The sequence below is a fragment of the Marmota monax genome, unplaced genomic scaffold (assembly GCF_021218885.2).
Source record: "Marmota monax isolate L192 unplaced genomic scaffold, Marmota_monax_Labrador192_F-V1.1 WCK01_AAM20220418_F8-fsc00045, whole genome shotgun sequence".
NCBI classification, from domain to species: Eukaryota; Metazoa; Chordata; class Mammalia; order Rodentia; family Sciuridae; genus Marmota; species Marmota monax.
Window position 1 is genome coordinate 5,768,062 of NW_026692132.1, and position 19,515 is coordinate 5,787,576.

The 19,515-nt window shown below is 35.3% G+C and overlaps 1 protein-coding gene across 5 annotated transcripts in view; it reads right to left on the minus strand.

The window, feature by feature from the left end:
• Nucleotides 1–19,515, minus strand: part of Atm (ATM serine/threonine kinase) — a 154,059-nt gene that overhangs the window by 50,867 nt on the left and 83,677 nt on the right. For all 5 annotated transcript variants that reach the window (XM_058586520.1, XM_046466355.2, XM_046466346.2 and 2 more), the window contains exons 35-37: nt 11,969–12,110; nt 9,577–9,753; nt 2,246–2,423 (exon numbers count right to left, since the gene is read on the minus strand). In XM_058586520.1, coding sequence (XP_058442503.1) covers nt 2,246–2,423; nt 9,577–9,753; nt 11,969–12,110 — 497 coding nt within the window. The remainder of the gene's footprint in view (nt 1–2,245; nt 2,424–9,576; nt 9,754–11,968; nt 12,111–19,515) is intronic.

Sequence of the window (19,515 nt, forward strand, 5' to 3'; positions counted from 1 at the left end):
ATGTGGTGTTTAAATTTTTATTTAAATAAAAATATTGGCACTCTATACAGATAAAACTAGATGATTTTACTTTTGAACAGTTGTAGCGTTAAGTTAAACTATGTAATAAAGTTGTTCTAATAGTACTTTTAACTACCTAATATTTAAACTTCCAATGGCTTATTCTTGACTGTAGATCACTTATATCTGTATTCCCTCAACTAAATATAGGATATAGATTGCTTATAAAGACTTGAGTAAGAGTTTTTATTTTAGGATTTTCATTTTGACAACCCTAAGAAAATTCAAGTAAATAAAATATTCTATTTTATTTTGAAGAATAATTTAGAGCCACAGGATGGGCAACTGTGTCTGTGTTCATTATATTTTTCCAAATAGATTTATTTTTTGTTTATAACTGAAACATAAAATTGTACCTATTTGGAATTGGGGTTGTGGCTCAATGGTAGAATACTTGCCTAGCATGTATGAGGCACTGGGTTTAATTCTCAGCACCATATTAAAAATAAATAAATAAAATAAAGGTATTGTGTCCATCTACAACTAAAACAAAAATATTTTTAAGAAACTATACCTATTTATGAGATATAATTTGATGTTTTAATACGTGAAGACATTGTATGATGTTTAATCAAAGTAAACATTTATCATTTAGCATATCCAATATTTAACATTTCTTTATGGTGAAAACATTTCGTTCCTCTAGCTTTTAAAAGCAATATACAGTACATTATCTATAGTCATCTATGTTGTAGAACACCAGAACTTCTCATTTCTAACTGTATCTTAGCATCCACATTTTTCCCCACCTCTCCCTCCCCTGACTCAGCCCAGCTTCTAGTAACCACCATTCTACTCTTAACTTCTGTAAGATCTGCTTGTTTAGATTGCACATATAAGTGAAATTATGCAGTAATTGTCTGAGCCTGACTTATTTTACTTAACATAATGACTTCCAGTTTCATCAAAATAGATTTGTAATTATTATTAGTCAATTGAAAAGAATTTACGTAAAAGATAAAGCATAGCAAAATGGAGTCTAAATGACATCAGAGCCATGTCAAATGAAGACTGCAGAAACAGAAATAGAAAAATAGAGAACTGAGTGATCACAACCTGTACTGAAGTATAGGACCAGCAGTAAGGTTGGGAAAAGCCATTTAGTTGCCATAAGATAGTTAATTAAATCTACTTTTATTAGAAGTATATGGGTCTTTTAGTATAAATTTAAGTATGTGACTAATTTTATGTTTACTCATAAAATACACTGATAGTATATTGAAAGATAGAAGTCAACAGTGGAAATCTATAATTTTCTATCATTCTTAAAATTTAGGTTTGAAAAACTGACTCATGATGATCCCTCAATTATGCATATTTGTGTTACATATACTCAAACCCGAGCAGAATTTCTTCCACTATTAAGTTCTTAACATCAGATATACTCATTTCATAGCATGAAAGGAATAAGGGTAACAAAATAATAAGAGTAAATAAAATAAAAGTTCTGCTTTAAGATACTAGAAGGATACATTACAAAATCTTAAATGTATTTTATCTTAAATTACAGAATAAGTACTTTTAAAAAAAATTTCCATAGTAAATATGTATGATTTTTATAATAAGGCTACTTTTTAAAATCCAATCGGCCACAGCTGACAATTCCTCTATATTATATCTCTACTATAATATCTAAATATTTGATCATTTTTGTGCTTTTTCCACTGCTAGAATGGACAGGGAGCATCTTGTTTACATCTGTACTGTCAGGGATAAGCACGTTACCTGACACACTCAATTGTTTAATTATTTGCCCTATTATTAATATCTAAAATGTTCAGAAGGAGTACTAATTATTAAGCATTATTCTGGGTGCTTTACAAAGATTGTTTTGTTGAAAATTTGTACACCTTTTATCTCCATTCTCTAGTTAAGGAAACAAATTTATTTATTTATTTATTATTTTTTTTTAATAGTTCACTTTTTTTTTTTTTTTTTTTTAATATTTATTTTTTAGTTCTCGGCGGACACAACATCTTTGTTTGTATGTGGTGCTGAGGATCGAACCCGGGCCGCACGCATGCCAGGCGAGCGCGCTACCGCTTGAGCCACATCCCCAGCCCAAGGAAACAAATTTAGAGTTATGGAAGAAGCCAGAAAGTATCTGAGGCTATTTAACCATAAATCTATCTTACTTTAGAGCTGAGAAGTTAATAGTACAAACATTAATAAGTTAGCATAATACCTGAATCCAAATTTGCAGGAGTTGTGGATCGACTTGTTTGTGAGAGGTTTCTGAAAGAGTTGGTGAAAAATGCTTGAATATGTGTAGAAAGCAGAATTTTCCATGATTCATTTGTGTCTTGAAGTAAAATATCATGAATCAAGCAAGGAAGCACGATCTGACAAAAGTCAGTTTTTACCTAGAACATACAAAACATCAACTCAATACTTTGAGTAAGAGAAGCACACTACTTAATATTTCCATTCCTTGTTGCTGACTTATAAAAATTTTTAAAAAGATAATCTACCATTAACTCAGATACTTGAAGGATACATTACAAAATGTTAAATGCACTCAGCATGTTATTAAAATATAAAAAACATGGACCAGGTGGTGTTAAAAGTACTAAGTTAGTATATCTATATCAAATATATGTTAGTCACACTGCAACTGTTCATTTCTATTCTAGGCTATTAGCATGATCAGAAGATTAGTGAAAGAGGATTAATTTATAAGCAAAATTATGACATTTTTAAGTGTAATTTCAGAGTTAGAAAGTGTTATTAATAACAGAAGCAGTTCTCTGATATAAGAGGGAAAGAGCATGAGAATTTCAAGAGAAAAGCTGAAAATATGATTTTTGTGCATTTTTCTATACTCAGTGAAGAGCATGTCAAAGTATAAATTTTTATTTGTAATAAACCCCAATTTCTAGGTATAAAATTTGTGCATTTGTGGTATACTTCTGAATGGAGCAAAGCGCTTTAATGTGTGTGGCACATTAAACAAGTGTCCAACCTTTATTTTGGCATTCATCACATTCCACATACATCATATAGATAAATCACCACACTCAACGGCTATTATTATTAACCACATTCCAGGTCAAGCCTGACGGCCCAGATCCACCCACACAGGTCTGCACAGGACCCAGGCTCACAGGAGTCCTGGGTCCATCTCTCCCCCGGGAGGCACCCACTGGAGCCCAGCCTCTGGCACAGGACCACCCCTTCCGACCAGCAGACTACCACAGGATCCCAGGCCCACAATGACTTGTGCAGGACCCAGGTCCAGGGTAGGTCCAACTTCGCCCCCCACCACCATCACCACCTGGGAGCCTAAGCCTAACCATTTTCATGTTGGGACACTATAGTCATCGCCATAGCCTTCCCCACACAGTAGCCCCTAACTTTTTGATAACAGACAGGGCCTAGAAGCAGCTGCATCTCAGAGCAGATATCCCAAAGAGAGTGTGAGGCCTACCCTTCAGCCCCATCTCTGTGACATTGCTTCCGTCTTGGGGCACCTCAACTATTATTTCAAGTTACCTTGGCTATTGCTGCCACCACCTTTAGTTGCAGTAGCATACATTGAGGGACACCAGCAGGGTCTGGGAAGCCCAACATCAAGGTGAGGTACAATCTGCACAGATACTACAAGAATATAGGGAAGAAACTGTAATATCTCAGACCCATGCTGCAAGAAAGGAAGACACATGGACAACATGAAAAACAAGGGAAGAAAGTGCCCCAAACAAACCAGGATACTGTAATAACAGAACCCATGGACAGCGAAGTTGATGAAATGTCAGAGAAAGAGTTCAGAAGGCTCATAGTTAAAATAATCTGTGAATTAAAGAATGACCTAATCGCTTCTCGGCCTTTTGGCTAAGATCAAGTGAAGAATGACCTAAATGAGCAAATACAGGCAAAAATTATCACTCCAACAAAGAGATAAAAGAGCAAATACAGGTAGCAAAAGATTACGTCAAGAAAGAGATACAGGAACAACCAACAATAAAAATTATTAAAAAAAAAAAAAGAGAGATACAGACTGAAAAAAACAGTCACAAATCCTTGAAATGAAGGATACAATAAACCAAATAAAAAATTCAATAGAAAACATAACTAACAGACTAGATAACTTGGAAGAAAGAACATCAGATAATGAAGAAAAAGTATACAATCTGGAAAATAAAGTTGATCACACAGTGAAGATAGTAAGAAACCATGAAGAAAACATCCAAGAATTATAAGACAGCATCAAAAGACCAACTCTAAGAGTTATTGGGATAGAGGAAGGCACAGAGTTTCAAACCAAAACTATGTACAATCTCTTTAATGAGATAATAGCAGAATATTTCCCAAGCGTGAAAAATAAACTGGAAAACCAAATACAAGAGGCTTACAGTCTACCAAATCTACAAAATTACAACAGATCTACACCAAGCACATTATAATGAAAATGCCTAGCAGACAGAATAAGGAAAAAATCTTAAAAGCTGCAAGAGAGAGGAATCAGATCACATATAGGGGAAGACCAATTAGTATCTCAGCAGATTTTTCAACCCAGACCCTCAAAGCCAGGAAATCATGGAACAACATATACCAAGCTCTGAAAGAAAATAGATGCCAATCAAGAATCTTATATCCAGCAAAGCTAAGCTTTAGATTTGATGATGAAATAAAAACTTACCATGATAAACAAAAGTTAAAAATTTACAACTAGAAAGCCTGCACTATAGAACATCCTCAGCAAAATATTCCAAGAGGAGGAAATGAAAAAAAAAAAAAAAAAAAGACGAAAATCAGCAGAGGGAGGTATTACACTAAAGGAAAATATAATCAGAGGAGACACCAAGTCACATTAAATACCAAAAATAAACAAAAATGGCTGAGAATACAGATCATGTCTCAATAATAACCCTGAGTGTTAATGGCCTAAACTCACCAATCAAAAGACACAGACTGGCAGATTGGATTTTTTTTAAAAAAAAAAGACCCAACAATATGCTGCCTCCAAGAGACTCATCTGATAGGAAAAGACATCCAAAGACCGAAGATGAAAGATTGGGAAAAATCATACCACTCACATGGGCTGTGGAAGCAAGCAGGGGTTTCTATCCTCATAACAAATAAAATAGACTTAAAACTAAAGTCAATCAAAAAGAATAAAGAAGGACACTACACACTGCTCAAGAGAACCATAAACCAACAAGACTTAACAATTATAAATATATATGCCCTAAACAATGGAGCATCTATGTTCATTAAACAAACTCTTCTCAAGTTCAAGAGTCAAAATAGACCACAACACAATAATTTTGGGTGACTTTAATACACTAGATAGACCTTTCATCACTAGATAGATCTTCCAAACAAAAACTGAACAAAAAAACTAGACCTCAATAATACAATCAATAACTTAAGACTTAACTGACTCATATACAATATTTCATCCTTCCATGAGAGAATAGACTTTTTACTCAGCAGCACATGGATCCTATTCTAAAATAGACCACATAATTATGCCACAAAGCAACTCTTAGTAAATATAAAAAAGTAGAGATACTACCCTACATTCTATCAGATCATAATGGAATGAAATCAGAAATCAATGACAAAATAAGAAATAAAAGCTATTCCAACACCTGGAGACTAAATAATATGCTATTGAATGAACAATGGATTGCAGAAGACATCAAGGAGGAGATTAAAAAATGTTTAGAGGTGAATGAGAACACAGATACAACATATAGAAATCTCTGGGACACTATGAAAATAGTTCTAAGAGGAAAGTTCATTGCATGGAGTTCATTCCTTAAAAGAAGAAAAAGTCAACAAATAAATGAATTACATCTCAAAGCCCTAGAAAAAGAACAAATTACACCAAAAGCAGAAAATAATTAAAATCAGAACTGAAATCAATGACACTGAAACAAAAGAAACAATTGAAAAAATTGGCAGAACAAAAGGTTCTTTGAAAAAATAAATAAAATTGACAGACCCTTAGCCATGCTAACAAAGAGAAGGAGAAAACTCAAATTACTAACATACATGATGAAAAAGGAAATATCACAACAGACACTACAGAAGATAATTAGAAATTATTTAGAAAACTTGTATTCCAATAAAATAGAAAATATTGAAGGCATCGACAAATTTTTAGTCATATGATTTTCCCAAACTGAATCAGGATCATATACACAATCTAAACAGATCAATTTCAAGCGATGAAATAGAAGATGCCATCAGAAGTCTACCAACCAAGAAAAGCCCAGGTCCGGACTGATACACAGCCGAGTTCTACGAGACTTTTAAAGAAGAACTAATACCAATACTCTTCAATTGAAATAGAAAAAGAGGTGGTACTTCCAAACTCATTCTATGAGGCCAATATCACCCTGATTCCAAAATTAGGCAAAGACATATCAAAAACAGAAAACTTCAGACCAATATATCTAATGAACATAGATGCAAAAGTTCTCAATAAAATTCTGGCAAATCGAATACAAAAACATATCAAAAAGATTATGCACCACGATCAAGTGGGATTCATCCCAGGGATGCAAGGTTGGCTCAACAAATGGAAGAGATAAATTCTAGATAGGGCAGAGGGGTGGGAGGGGAAGGGAGGAGGCATGGGGTTAGAAATGATGGTGGAATGTGATGGACGTTATTATCCAAAGTACATGTGTGTAGACATGAATTGGTGTGAATATACTTTGTATACAACCAGAGATATGAAAAATTGTGGTGTATATGTGTAATAAGAATTGTATCTTGCACCTTCCCCTATTTATGTGCCTTTTGTCTATTTATAATGCTACTGGAAGAGGAGGGAGAACTTTTTCAGTCATTTGATTTCTTTTACAACTTTTTAGGTTTTTGAAGCTGCAAACACTACAAGGTTTTGGGGTGGTCTGTGCCTGAAGCTCAGCAGTGTGGGTCAGACAGTGTTAAGAGCCTAAAGACTTGCCAGCTAGGTCTGTTGTGCAAACTCACTGGAAATAAACCCTTGCTGGAACTTTTAAGTCTGTTCTTTTAGGTAAATAGTGATGCTCTTGACGTTATTTTCATTTATCTTATTTGGACTGGATTACTTTTTCCACAGTTACTAACTCAATGAGCTGGGGGGAAAGCAACAAGTTCTTTTCATGCAAATGACTAGTATTTGCAAATTTTTTTATAAATTTGCCTTTAAAAACAGCTACCTGTGAACATTTCATTAGATATATTACAATAACACTAATCTTCCAAACTTTCACATCACTGTTTTCCATTTGTACAAATATATAATAAACTGCAGATTTGGCAGCTGAATTCAAGTGCATTAAGACATGGTCACTGTGCACATTTCCATGCACCCACACAGAGCTGCCAGTGGGTTTGTCCCACAGGTCTGGCTGGTCAAGTCTAGGGGATTGTGATTCCTTGATATTTTCTTTGTATTGACCAGAGTGCAGAGATATGTATGTGTTACGTCAATGTTTGTCTTCATTTGTGTTTTTTTCTTTTAAAAAATATTTGGCAGTGACTGTATTTGAATAAAGTGATTTCACAGTGTGTTCCTGTATAGTAACGAGTGAAAGTGGAACACGTTTCTTTTTAAAAGGGAGAGAATTGAGATTTAAGTTATAACTTATTGAGCACTGTTAGTAATAATTGTTTTTAAACTTGTTTGATACCTTTCTTGGGGTATTGTTTGTAATGTGACTTATTTAAAGCCTTTTTTTGTTTCTTTAAGTTGCTGGTTTAGGTTAACAGTATGTTTTAGGAGATTAAATTGTTTTTGTTCAGTCTGCACAATTAGCCATTCAGAGCAAGAGGGCCAGATTGTATAGAAGCCCTTGAAAAAAAGGTCCAGATGAGAACAGAGGCAGAATGGGAAGTCACACCATCTGTTGTGGAAAGAGGACTTTCAGTTTGTAACTACGGAGCTGTGGTGCCATTAGAAACTGTGAATTTCCAAATAAATCTGAACACTTTTCTTTATTTAAAAAAAAAAAAAAAGAATTGTAATGCATTCCACTGTCATACATAAATAAAATAATTAATTTAAAAAATCAATTCCACATAAAAGTCACATTGTAGATTACCAATGGTACATTTTTTCCCTTTTAAGTAAAGACAATTCCAAAAGCCAATTTTGGAACTATAAATTTAAGGTAGTAGGAAATAGTTCGTGTCTTGGCTCAAAGTCAAAATGTCATAAAAATCTTAGTTTTGTTTACTAATGAGAAAAAAGTTGTATGCATGCCATGGGTACCACTCTGATGAACTGTTCTGAGTATACTGTAGTATTACAGAAAAGGTGATGATTTATTCACTACTCTATTTTCTCAGTAGAAAATAAGAACTGCTTTTTTTGGCAGGGGGGTACTGGGGATTGAACCCAGGGGCACTCCACCACTTAGCCACATCCCCAGCCCTATTTTGTATTTTATTTAGAGACAGGGTCTCATTGAGTTGCTTAGCACCTCACTTTTGCTGAGGCGGGCTCTGAACTCCCAATTCTCCTATCTCAGCCTCCTGAGCTGCTGGGATTATGGGCATGTGCCATGGCACCCAAAAAAGGACTGTTTTTACACTTCTTTCAACATAGGTGCTTTACCAAATGATTCCTCTACTGATAAATTTTAATTGGTAAATACTTATCTTAGCCAGATAATTTGTTCTCATATTTCTGTTAAATCATGTTTGATAGTACTGTAAGTTGAGTTAACCTCTAGGTCTTACAGTCATTATTGTGTTTTGAATTACATATTTGATTTTAAAATTCTGTAAAAGCCGAGTGTGTTGAGCATGCCTCTAATTCCTGCAACTCAAGAGGCTTAGGCAGGAGGATCACAAGTTTGAGGCCAGCTGAGGAACTCAACAAGACTGCATCTCAGAATATAAAATAAAAAGGGATGGTAATGTAGTTCAGTGGAAAAGTGCCCCTGGATTCAATGCCCAGCACCCAAAACAAACAAAAAATCTTTTTTAAAAAATTATTTTGGTGTTAGGGATTGAAACAAGGACCTTGCACATGTCAATCACAGACTCTACCACACATCCTCAGCCCTATGGAGACTATGAACTTGTTGTTTGATGTGGTACATAAGTGTACTCTTTACTATAATGAATTGGGAAAAAAAAAAAAAGCAATTCTAACTATTGTCCTTACCCTTCATTCACTCAAGAAAGCATATTAGAGAGAGTAAATGACACTGATTTTAACAGAAGTAAACAAAGTTAAGAGTTGACTTTTGGTTAATATAAATAAATTACCATCATTAATATTTAAATTATAATTAGTAACAAATTGCTCAGGGCACCTTTTAGAACTCATCTAGTGTGTTGTCACTGAAAACCTGAAACTTATTGTAGTGTTAGGACCAAAGATGCCTAATTTAATCAATTTTCAGCAGCTAAATGTGGGTGATACTGCATGAAGACAATTGGAGATGATACGCAATACCAGAATACTCTTTTAGCTGCACAGCCATGATTGTGTACATAGAAGTCAAGGAGAATGAGAAAAGCAAAGAAAAAACAAAGGAATTCCATTAGATTAATTAATCTTCTTACTTCACACATTGGCTTTAATAATTGAAGAACTTCACTTTTTGAGCCTCCACTGTCCAAAAAAGCACAAGTCAATGTCTTTATCCAAATGTCATGATTTTCACTTTGAGGAATCCAAAGACTTGGATCATCCAGGCGTTCAAAAGGGTTTTCTTTATCAAGACTGGGTACTTCTAAAAACTAGATCACAAAGTACAAATAAGAGAATCAGAAAATTATTTTACCTTTCCTGTGTAAAATGACTATCTAGATATAAATCTGTTTCCAAATAAAACTAAATATACTTAAAACTAAATCCAGAGGCAATAGTTACCTTTTTAAATTAAAATGAATTTATATGAGAGGAAGAGTGGAATGGTGAAAAATGACTGGTCTAGACAGCAAGAAAACATGGGCTCTACAGTCAGCTATCACTATCAGCATATCTTATATATATCACCAGTTTTCTGCTTCATCTGTCTCATGTACAAACGCCGGTCCAACTCTACCCTTTAAAATTGATTTCAAATAAAATGAGATTTTTCAAAATCATTTTTCTATTTAACTTTGTCAACAGTTCACAAAGTATCCTCTGAGTTGTCTTCATTCCTGCTGCTAAGTCTGTTCAGGGCAGATGTGCTGCTTTCTACTACAATCCAACATGCTTTAGGGGAACAGGAACTTTTCTGCTATTCTTTATTAAAAAACTTTTAATTGATTCTTTTAAGTTATATAAAATGTTAGGATACATTTTGACATAATCACAAAAACATGGAATGTAATTTGCTCTAATTCAGTCCCAGAAACTCCTTTTCTCCTCCTCTTCTCCTCCCTTTCTACTCTACTGATTTTTCTGAAATTTAATAGTTCTTTATTTTTATTTTTTGTAGTTGTAGATGGACAGCATGCCTTTATTTATTTATTTATATGGGGTGCTGAGGATCAAACCCAGTAGCTCATGCATACTAGGCAAGTGCTCTGCCACTGAACTACAGCCTCGGCCCAAATTTTATAGTTTTTAAAAACTGATATCTTATAGATATATTTGATGTTGGGATTCATTGTGCTATATTCATGTATGAACATACAATAGTTCAGACAGATTCATTCCAATATTCTTCCCTTTTCCCATCCTTCATTCCTCCCCTTCAATTCCCTTCATTTACTCTACTTATCTCCTCTCTTTGTTTGTAAATATATTTTTAGTGTTGATAGAGCTTTATTATTTATTTATTTATATGCAGTGCTGAGAATCGAACCCAGTGCCTCACACATGCTAGGCAAGCGCTCTACCACTGAGCTACAACTCCAGCCCCATTCATCTATTTTGATGAGATTCCCACTCCCCTTTCTCTTTCTCCCCACACCTACAGAGCCCCCATATTTTGGGTTAGCCTCTACATTTCAGAGCAAACACTCAACCTTTCCAAGTTTTTGGGGATTGGCTTATTTCACTTAGCCTGATAATCTCCAGATCCATCCATTTACCATCACATAAAATATATTTCTTTCTTTATCCACTCATGGGCTGAAGAACACCTAGGTTGTTTCCATAGCTTCATTACTGTAAATTGTGCTGCTATAAACAGTGATGAGGACAACTTGAGAAACTTAATGAGTCCCTGTCTCAAAAAATTAAAAGGGCTGGGGATGTAGCTCAGTGGTTGCCTGCTCCAAGGCTCAATGTCAAGTCTTGCAAAAAAACAAAACAAAAAAACTCACCCAAAATAAAAAATTACAGTGCTTTACAGATTGTTTCACTAGTTTCATTAATTAAGCCTTATTATTATTAGTAAATTTTACTATGACCAAAATTATGAATCATTAAAAGTACTACTTTAATGATGGGTATATGCCCTGAAATTTAATTGGCAGAAATTCAACTGTATATTCCTGAATCACTTTAAAAACAAAGAAACAAGAAACATTTAGGATTCTTAAATATCCTTCAGAGTGTTTTTAGTAGAACCTTGTAATGATATCAACAGGGGAAAAGGGATATTAAAATTATTGATTTATTATATTATTATTATAAGATTATGAGGTTATCTTATATTCTACTAGGGATTGTGATATGTTAACTTCCTATGGAAATAAATGCTTGCTTTCGAGAATCAATAGTGTTTATGGAATAAAAAGGTTTTCTATTGCTAAGACAAAAAGGCACGTCACTCATAATTTCCCCTATCCCCAACTCAACCATTACATGCCTAGGTTATCTATATCAGTTTTCTCACACTATCATAAAAAAGAATGACAAATCCCCTAGACTCAAAAAGTACAGTTTAAATTAATTCTAGGAAAACCCATGTGGTATTATATTACTATTTTAAGAAAGTTGACATGCATAATTCAAATAAAATACTAATACTCAAAACATAGTGGATAGTCAATAAAAATTTATTACTTCAGAGACCTTTTTTCTTGATGTTCTAAAAGGCTGTAGATAGGTGAGCAAGGGATCTGCTCTCGTCTTATAAATCTCCCAGAAACGATGTCCAGTCTTTGTAGCTAAAATGTTTTTCAAACAGGTAACAGCAGCTGATCGAACTCTGACACTGAAAAACACAAAAACGCATGTAGTTCACTTATTAATCTTGAATGTAAACAATCTCCACTGAAAAAAATGAAAAATTGAAACTTAAATTTATATTACAAAGTTTTACACCTATAAAATTCTACATCCAAGTAAAAATATCAAAGGATTTTTAACATTCCTTCAGTAAACTTGAATTACTAATCACTGTAATAGCAATTTTCTTCATTCAATATAATAATGTTCAAATAATGACCATAAATTCAAGGGATTCATAAATAAGAAATACCTGGAAATAACATATCCGAAAAAACTTTAGTAAGAATAATAAAATACTGATTCACCTAAGGAAAAAATATTTGAATCAAATTTTTCCTGGAGATATAAATAATTTATGATGAAGCAAAATGTTGTTTTATCCCAAGTAAGAAATAAGTACAAACAAAAAAATTAAACAAGTGGTAGTACGTACACAATGATTATGACCAAATCTAGATGAGAATCATTAAGTAAAGATAGCTAAAATCTCTAATAAAAAAGTGAAGGTCATTCTCTTTTACAAAAAGGAGGAAAAAAACAACAAAAAATGAGGAAAATGAAGGCTGTAATACAAGAGTACTATAAACATAACAAATGACAAAAATGTCATAAAATCTGATGATTAAGTCTGATGCAATGATAATTAATCATCAAATAAGTACTTAATTCCTTTTAGGTTTCTTGGTTTAAAATAAATGCAGCTCCCCCAAAGCACAAAAAATAAAACCAAGAATCAATAAATGGGATGACATTGGGCTAAAAAACTTGTGCACAGCAAAGGAAACAATTAAGAGCATGAAGAGAGACCTTATAAAATGGGAGAAAAACTTGGCCAACTACACCTCTGATAGGGGATTAATTTTCAGAATATACAAAACTAAAAAGAACTTAACATCAGAAAACCAGATAACCCAATCAATAAGTGGGCAAAAGAAGTAATCAGAAACTTCTCAAGAGGAGAAACACTAATGGCCACCAAATACACAAAAGTTCAACATCCATGGCAATCATAGAAATGCAAATTTAAACTACACTAAGGGTCCAAGACTGCCCTGCAGAGCTGCACCTCTGCAAAGGAATGTCCATGCCCATAGGGAACTATGCAGTGGTTCCCTATTTACCAAGGAGTGGCTCCCCTGGCCCACTTCCACCTTGGGACACTGGATAGGGTCTGGAGACAGCTGCCTTCCACAGCACCACAGGCCATAGTGCTACAATCCTGAACAGGCTGCCCAACACTATCGCATTGCCTGCCTTTTCAGCCTCATTTATGAAAGTGCTAGCCTCTATCTTGAGACACCTCCACCGCCATCTTGAGTTACCTGAGCTGCTGCCACAACCATCTTTAGTTGGGGAGGCATACATCTTGGGAAACCAGCTGGAACCTGGAAGCCCAACACCAAGGTACTTACACGTTTAACACTACTGCAGCCACCAACTGGGAACATGGCTGCTTCCATCTAGGGACAACAGCCAGGACCTGGAAGATCATCAACAAAGCCCCTGCGCCAGAGGTATCCCTGCTAGGTATGCTAATACATACCATCTTGTTGCAGAGGCAGGAGAGAGCCTTGCACAGGGTCACCTTTTTCACTTTTATGGTAACAGCAAAATTCTTTTGATTCCACTCTCACCCCTCCTTGATGTAATACATCTATATTCTCACCTCCTATCTCATAAACATCACACCCTACACCCTCCCTTCTCTCTCTGCCCACAAGTAGAAATGGTAGACCCTTTTGCAAATATACTGTTTATATTGCAGATAATAACTGAACACATCACTTCTGTTTAATTCAACAAATGTGTAACCATCTAAACAGAACTATTTGATTTAAGGTTGCATATGTTTGCATTGCTTGGTGTTGATACTGATCTCCCCCTTAAAGGCAAGATACAGAAAACCTGCAGGGACACTCTAAGATTATAGGGTAGAAACTGTTAACACCTTGGATCCCCACTGCTAGAGGGAGAGAAAGACGGACAACATGAAAAGACAAGGGAATATACGTGCCCCAAACAAACCAAGATGATATAATAATAGAATCCTTTGATAGCACAGCAGAAGAAATGTCAAAGAAGCAGTTCAGAATGTACATAATTTAAATGATCCGCAAATTAATGAAAGACATAAGACAGCAAGTACAGGCAACAAAGGATCACTCCAATAAAGATATGAGAGAGCAAATATAGGTAGCAAACGATTACTTCAAGAAAGAGAGATTCTAAAAGAAACACTAAATTCTTGAAATGGAGTAAACAATAAACCAAATTAAATATTCAATAGAAAGCACCACCAACAGACTAGGTCACTTGGAAGACAGAACATCAGACAATGAAGACAAAATATATAATCTTGAAAACAAAACTGACCACACAGTGAAGATGGTCAGAAACCATGAACAGAACCTCCTAGAATTATGGGATAACATGAAAAGACCAAATATAAGATGTATTGGGATAGAGGAAGGCACAGAGATACAAACCAAAGGAATGCACAATCTTTTCAATAAAATAATATCAGAAAAATTCCCAAACCCTAAGAATAAAATGGAAAATCAAATGCAAGAGGCTTACATCAAATGTACAAAATTACAACAGATCCACACTGAGGCACATTATAATGAAAATGCCTGGCATACAGAATAAGGATAGAATTTTAAAAGCCGCAGGAGAAAAATTTCAGATTACTTATACGGGGGAAACCAATTCGGATCTCAGCAGATTTCTCAATCCAGACCCTGGAACAACATATATCAAGCTCTGAAAGGTAATGAATGCCAATCAAGAATCTTATATCCAGCAAAATTAAGCTTCAGATTTGATGATGAAATAAAAACCTTCCATGATAAACAAAAGTTGAAAGAATTCATAATGAGAAAGCCTGCACTGCAGAACATTCTCAGTAAAATATTCTGTGAAGAGGAAATAAAAAACAACAATAAAAATCAGCAAAGAGAGAAACTACACTAAAGGAAAAGCCAATCAAAGGAGAAACCAAGTGAAGTTAAAAAACCAAAAATAAACCAAAATGACCGGAAATACAAGCCATATTTCAATAACCCGGCATATTAATGGCCTAAACACATTAATAAAAAGACACTGAAGGGCATATTGGAATAACAAAGATCCAACATATGCTGCCTTCAAGAAACTCATCTCATAGGAAAATACATCCACAGACTGAAGGTAAAAGGATAGGAAAAACCCTACAACTCACATGGACTGTGTAAACAAGCAGCGGTTTACAACCTCATATCAGATAAAGTGGACTTCAAAGCAAATTTGTCAGAAGGGATAAAGAAGGACATTTCATACTGCTTAAGGGAATCATATATCAATAAGACATAACAATTGTAAATATTTATGTCCCAAACAATGAAGCGCCTACATATATGAAACAAAAACTTCTCAATTTCAAGAATTAAAAAGAACACAACACAATAATACTGGTGACTTTAACACACCTCTCTAACCATTGGATAGATTTTACAAACAAATAAACTATAGAACTAAATAATACAATCAATAATTTAGACTAAATAATACAATCAATAATTTAGAAATATATACAGAATATTTCATCCTTGAACAAGTGAATATACTTTTTTCTCAGCAGCACATGAGTCCTTCTCCAAAACAGACCAAATGTTATGCCACAAAGCAAATCTTAACAAATACAAAAACACGGACATACTACCCTGCATTCTATCCGATCTTAACGGAATAAAATTAGAAATCAATGATAAAATAAAAAATAGAAGCTATTCCAACAGCAGGAGACACTATGAAGGCAGCTAAGAGGAAGTTCATTGCATTAAGATCATTCATTAAAACAATTGAAAGTAAATGAATAAATGATCTGACATTATATCTCAAAGCCCTGGAAAAAGAAGAACAAATCAACAATAAAGTCATTAGAAGACAGGAAATAATCAAAATCAGAGATGAAAGCAAAGAAATTGAAACAAAAGAAACAATCCAAAAAATTGACAAAATAAAAAATTGGTTCTTTGAAAAAATAAATAAAATCGATAAAACTTTAGCCACTCTAATGGAAAGAAGGAGAAAACTCAAATTACTAAAATTTGTGATGAAAAAGGAAATATCATAACAGACACTATTGAAATACAGAATATAATTAGAAAATACTTTGAAAATTTATACACCAGTAAAATAGAAAATCTCAAAGACATTGACAAATTTCTATAGATATATGATCTACCCAATCTGAATCAGGAAGATATACACAATTTAAACAGATCAATTTCAAGCAATGAAATAGAAGATACCATCCAAGGCCTATCAACCAAGGAAAGTCCAGGACCAGATTGATTCTCAGCCAAATTCTACAAGACCTTTAAAGAAGAATTAATACCAATACTCCTCAAATTATTCCATGAAGTAGAAAAGGAGGGAACCCTTCCAAACTCATTCTACGAGGCTGGTATCACCATGATGCCAACACCAAACAAAGCACACATTAAGGAAGGAAACATCAGAACAATATCCCTGATGAACACATATACAAAAATTCTCAATAAAATTCTGAAAAAAATCACATACAAAAACATATTTAAAAAAAAAAAAAAAAACAACTCAGCATGATCAAGTGGGGTTAATTCCAGGGATGCAGAATTGGATCTACATACGGAAATCAATAAAATTAATTCATCAAATCAGCAGACTTAGATAAGAATCATGTGATCATCTCAACAGATGCAGAAAAAGCATTTGACAAAATACAGTACCCTTTCATGTTCAAAACACCAGGAAAAGTAGGGGTAGTAGGAACACACCTCTACATTGTGCTAAGCCCAAGGCCAACATCATTCTAAGTGGACAAAAATTGGAAGCATTCCTTCCAAAAACTGGACCACAACAGGGACACCCTCTTTCACTACATCTATTTAACATAGTCCTTGAAACTCTAGCCAAAGCAATCAGACAGACAGAAGAAATTAAAGGAATATGAATAGGAAAAGAAAAGCTCAAATTATCATTATTTGCTGACGACATGGTTCTATATTCACAGGATCCAAAAAATTCCACCAGAAAACATATAGAATAAATGCATTCTATATAAAAATTCTATATAAAAATTCTATATAAAAATCAATACACATAAATCAAATGCATTTCTTTTTTTAATATTTTTTAGTTGTAGAGAGAGAATATGGCGGCAGGTGCGGAGGGAACACTCCCGTGACCTCCTCAGCTATGCTGGCAGAGAGACTTCAGAACGACTGGATGCTGTCTGTTCAGGAATGTCCAGCAAAGTTGGGCTGAGATGAAACCTAAGCGAGGAGTTTGAGCTTCTCAGAGGCCACAGCAAGCTCGGGCGCAGGTGAATCCAGGCTACCCCACACGAGGAGATACTGGCTGGTTGATTGGAAATCTGACACTTACTCACCGGGGACCCACCGTGACTCAGCGCTACAGAGACCCTCGAGAGGCGTAGAGAAACAAAACTTCAGATCTTTTGAGGATCTTTTGAGGAGGTGTCAACCGAGCCTCCATGGGAAAGTGGACTGAGATCTGAGGTAGGGATTTAGGAAAGACAGACCAGACCCACACTTTCCATCAGACACCTCGGCAAGGAGACCAGTGTCCACCATAGCAGAGAACTGACGTCATCAGAGTTTGGCGGATGGGATAGCTCAGCAGTGAAATCAGCGACCACAGGTGTGTGACCCTCAGCCCTACCTCTCCATACAGCTGGGAAATCTCAAAAATCTCTCCCCAGCTCTCTGTAAGTGTGATTATAGGAGCCCAGGGAATCAGGAGGGGCAACTGACCTCCAACTCCCTCTTCAACCAGTGGCGACAGCCCAGTCCTTTTTCGCCGGCTCCCAAGGGCGTGGCTACTGGAGGGAATCACACAAAACAAGCTGACAGCCCCCAGACCCCGCACTCCACAACCTTGGAGACTGGGTGAATGGCAAACAGAGAGAGTGTCCAGTGGTTCAAGAGAACAGGGTACCCAGGGGACTGCAGGCCCGGAGTGTAACTAGTTCTGTGGAGAACGGCACTGCTAAGTGGGGCCCTGGATGGCAGGAGAAGCTGGGGGAAGGGGCGTGTTGGAGACAAGGAATGGCCCTGGGCTACCAGGATTGGTGAGCCGCCCAGTTGGGTAAGAGGCGCCACGTCACAGGGATTGTTTCTGGCGTATTGAGGGCAGAAGCGTGGCCCGGAGTGCACAGCTCCATCTACTGGAAGAGAAGAAAATAGAACTCTAAGACTGCATTTATCCTTTTTTTTCTCTTTTCTTTTCTTCTACCTATTTTTCTTTTTCTCTTTCTCCTTAGTGACTTCTTCCTTCCCCTTCCCCTACCTTTCCTCCCAAGCATTACGACTTCTATTACGTGTAATTTACTAAATGCATATAGATGAATGTTCCGAGGCAGTCTATAGTGCGCCCAAGTCCCTAGCTTCCCCAAAATACTCTGGTCCATTCTCCTGTTAATATCCCCCTTCAGTAGAACAATCTTCCAAGGTAGCTAAGATATTCTAACCTTCATACCATCACATCACCCGACCTAAACATAAAGTCCTAAGACCAAACCACAGATTGCTATATGCCATCAGAATCCATATGCCTTTTATGAAACGAATGAATTTGCTTTAAAGTACAATAAAACCCAACATCTCTAGACATAGTCTCCCATCACAAAGGAGAGATCCTGGAGATATACAAAACCAAAACAAATTCATAGGAGTAATAGTAACACAGCAGTCAAACAGAGCTGAAAACCAACGTGAGCATCATGACAAAACAAGGAAAAAAAGGATTACAAACAACGCGGGATAGCTTAAATTTACAGGAGAACCTAGAGGCATCAGAAAAATGGTCAGATAAAGAAATCAAGACATACCTGACTCAGATGGAATGGAATTTTAAAGAGATCATTAGACAGCAAATGCAAACAATGAAAGAACACTTCGACAACAAATTACATAAACAAATTCAAGAAGCAAAAGAACAACTCTACCAGGAGAGAGAGGTTATTTTAAAAAATCAAACAATAATCCTAGAAATGAAGGAAACTATAAACTAAATTAAAAACAAATGAGAGTATTACCAGTAGAGTAGATCAAGAAGAAGTCAGAACATCAGACAATGACGACAAAATATATTATCTCGAAAAGAGTCCAGTCAAATCAGAAAGGCTGGTAAGAAACCACGAGCAAAACATCCAAGAGATATGGGATATCATAAAAAAAAAACAAATTTAAGAGTCATTGGGATAGAGGAAGGTATAAAGGTCCAAACCAAAGGAATGAGCAATCTGTTGAATGAAATAATTTTAGAAAACTTTCCAGACATGAAAAATGAAATGGATGTACAAATCCTAGAAGCCTACAGGACACCAAACATACAAAACCACA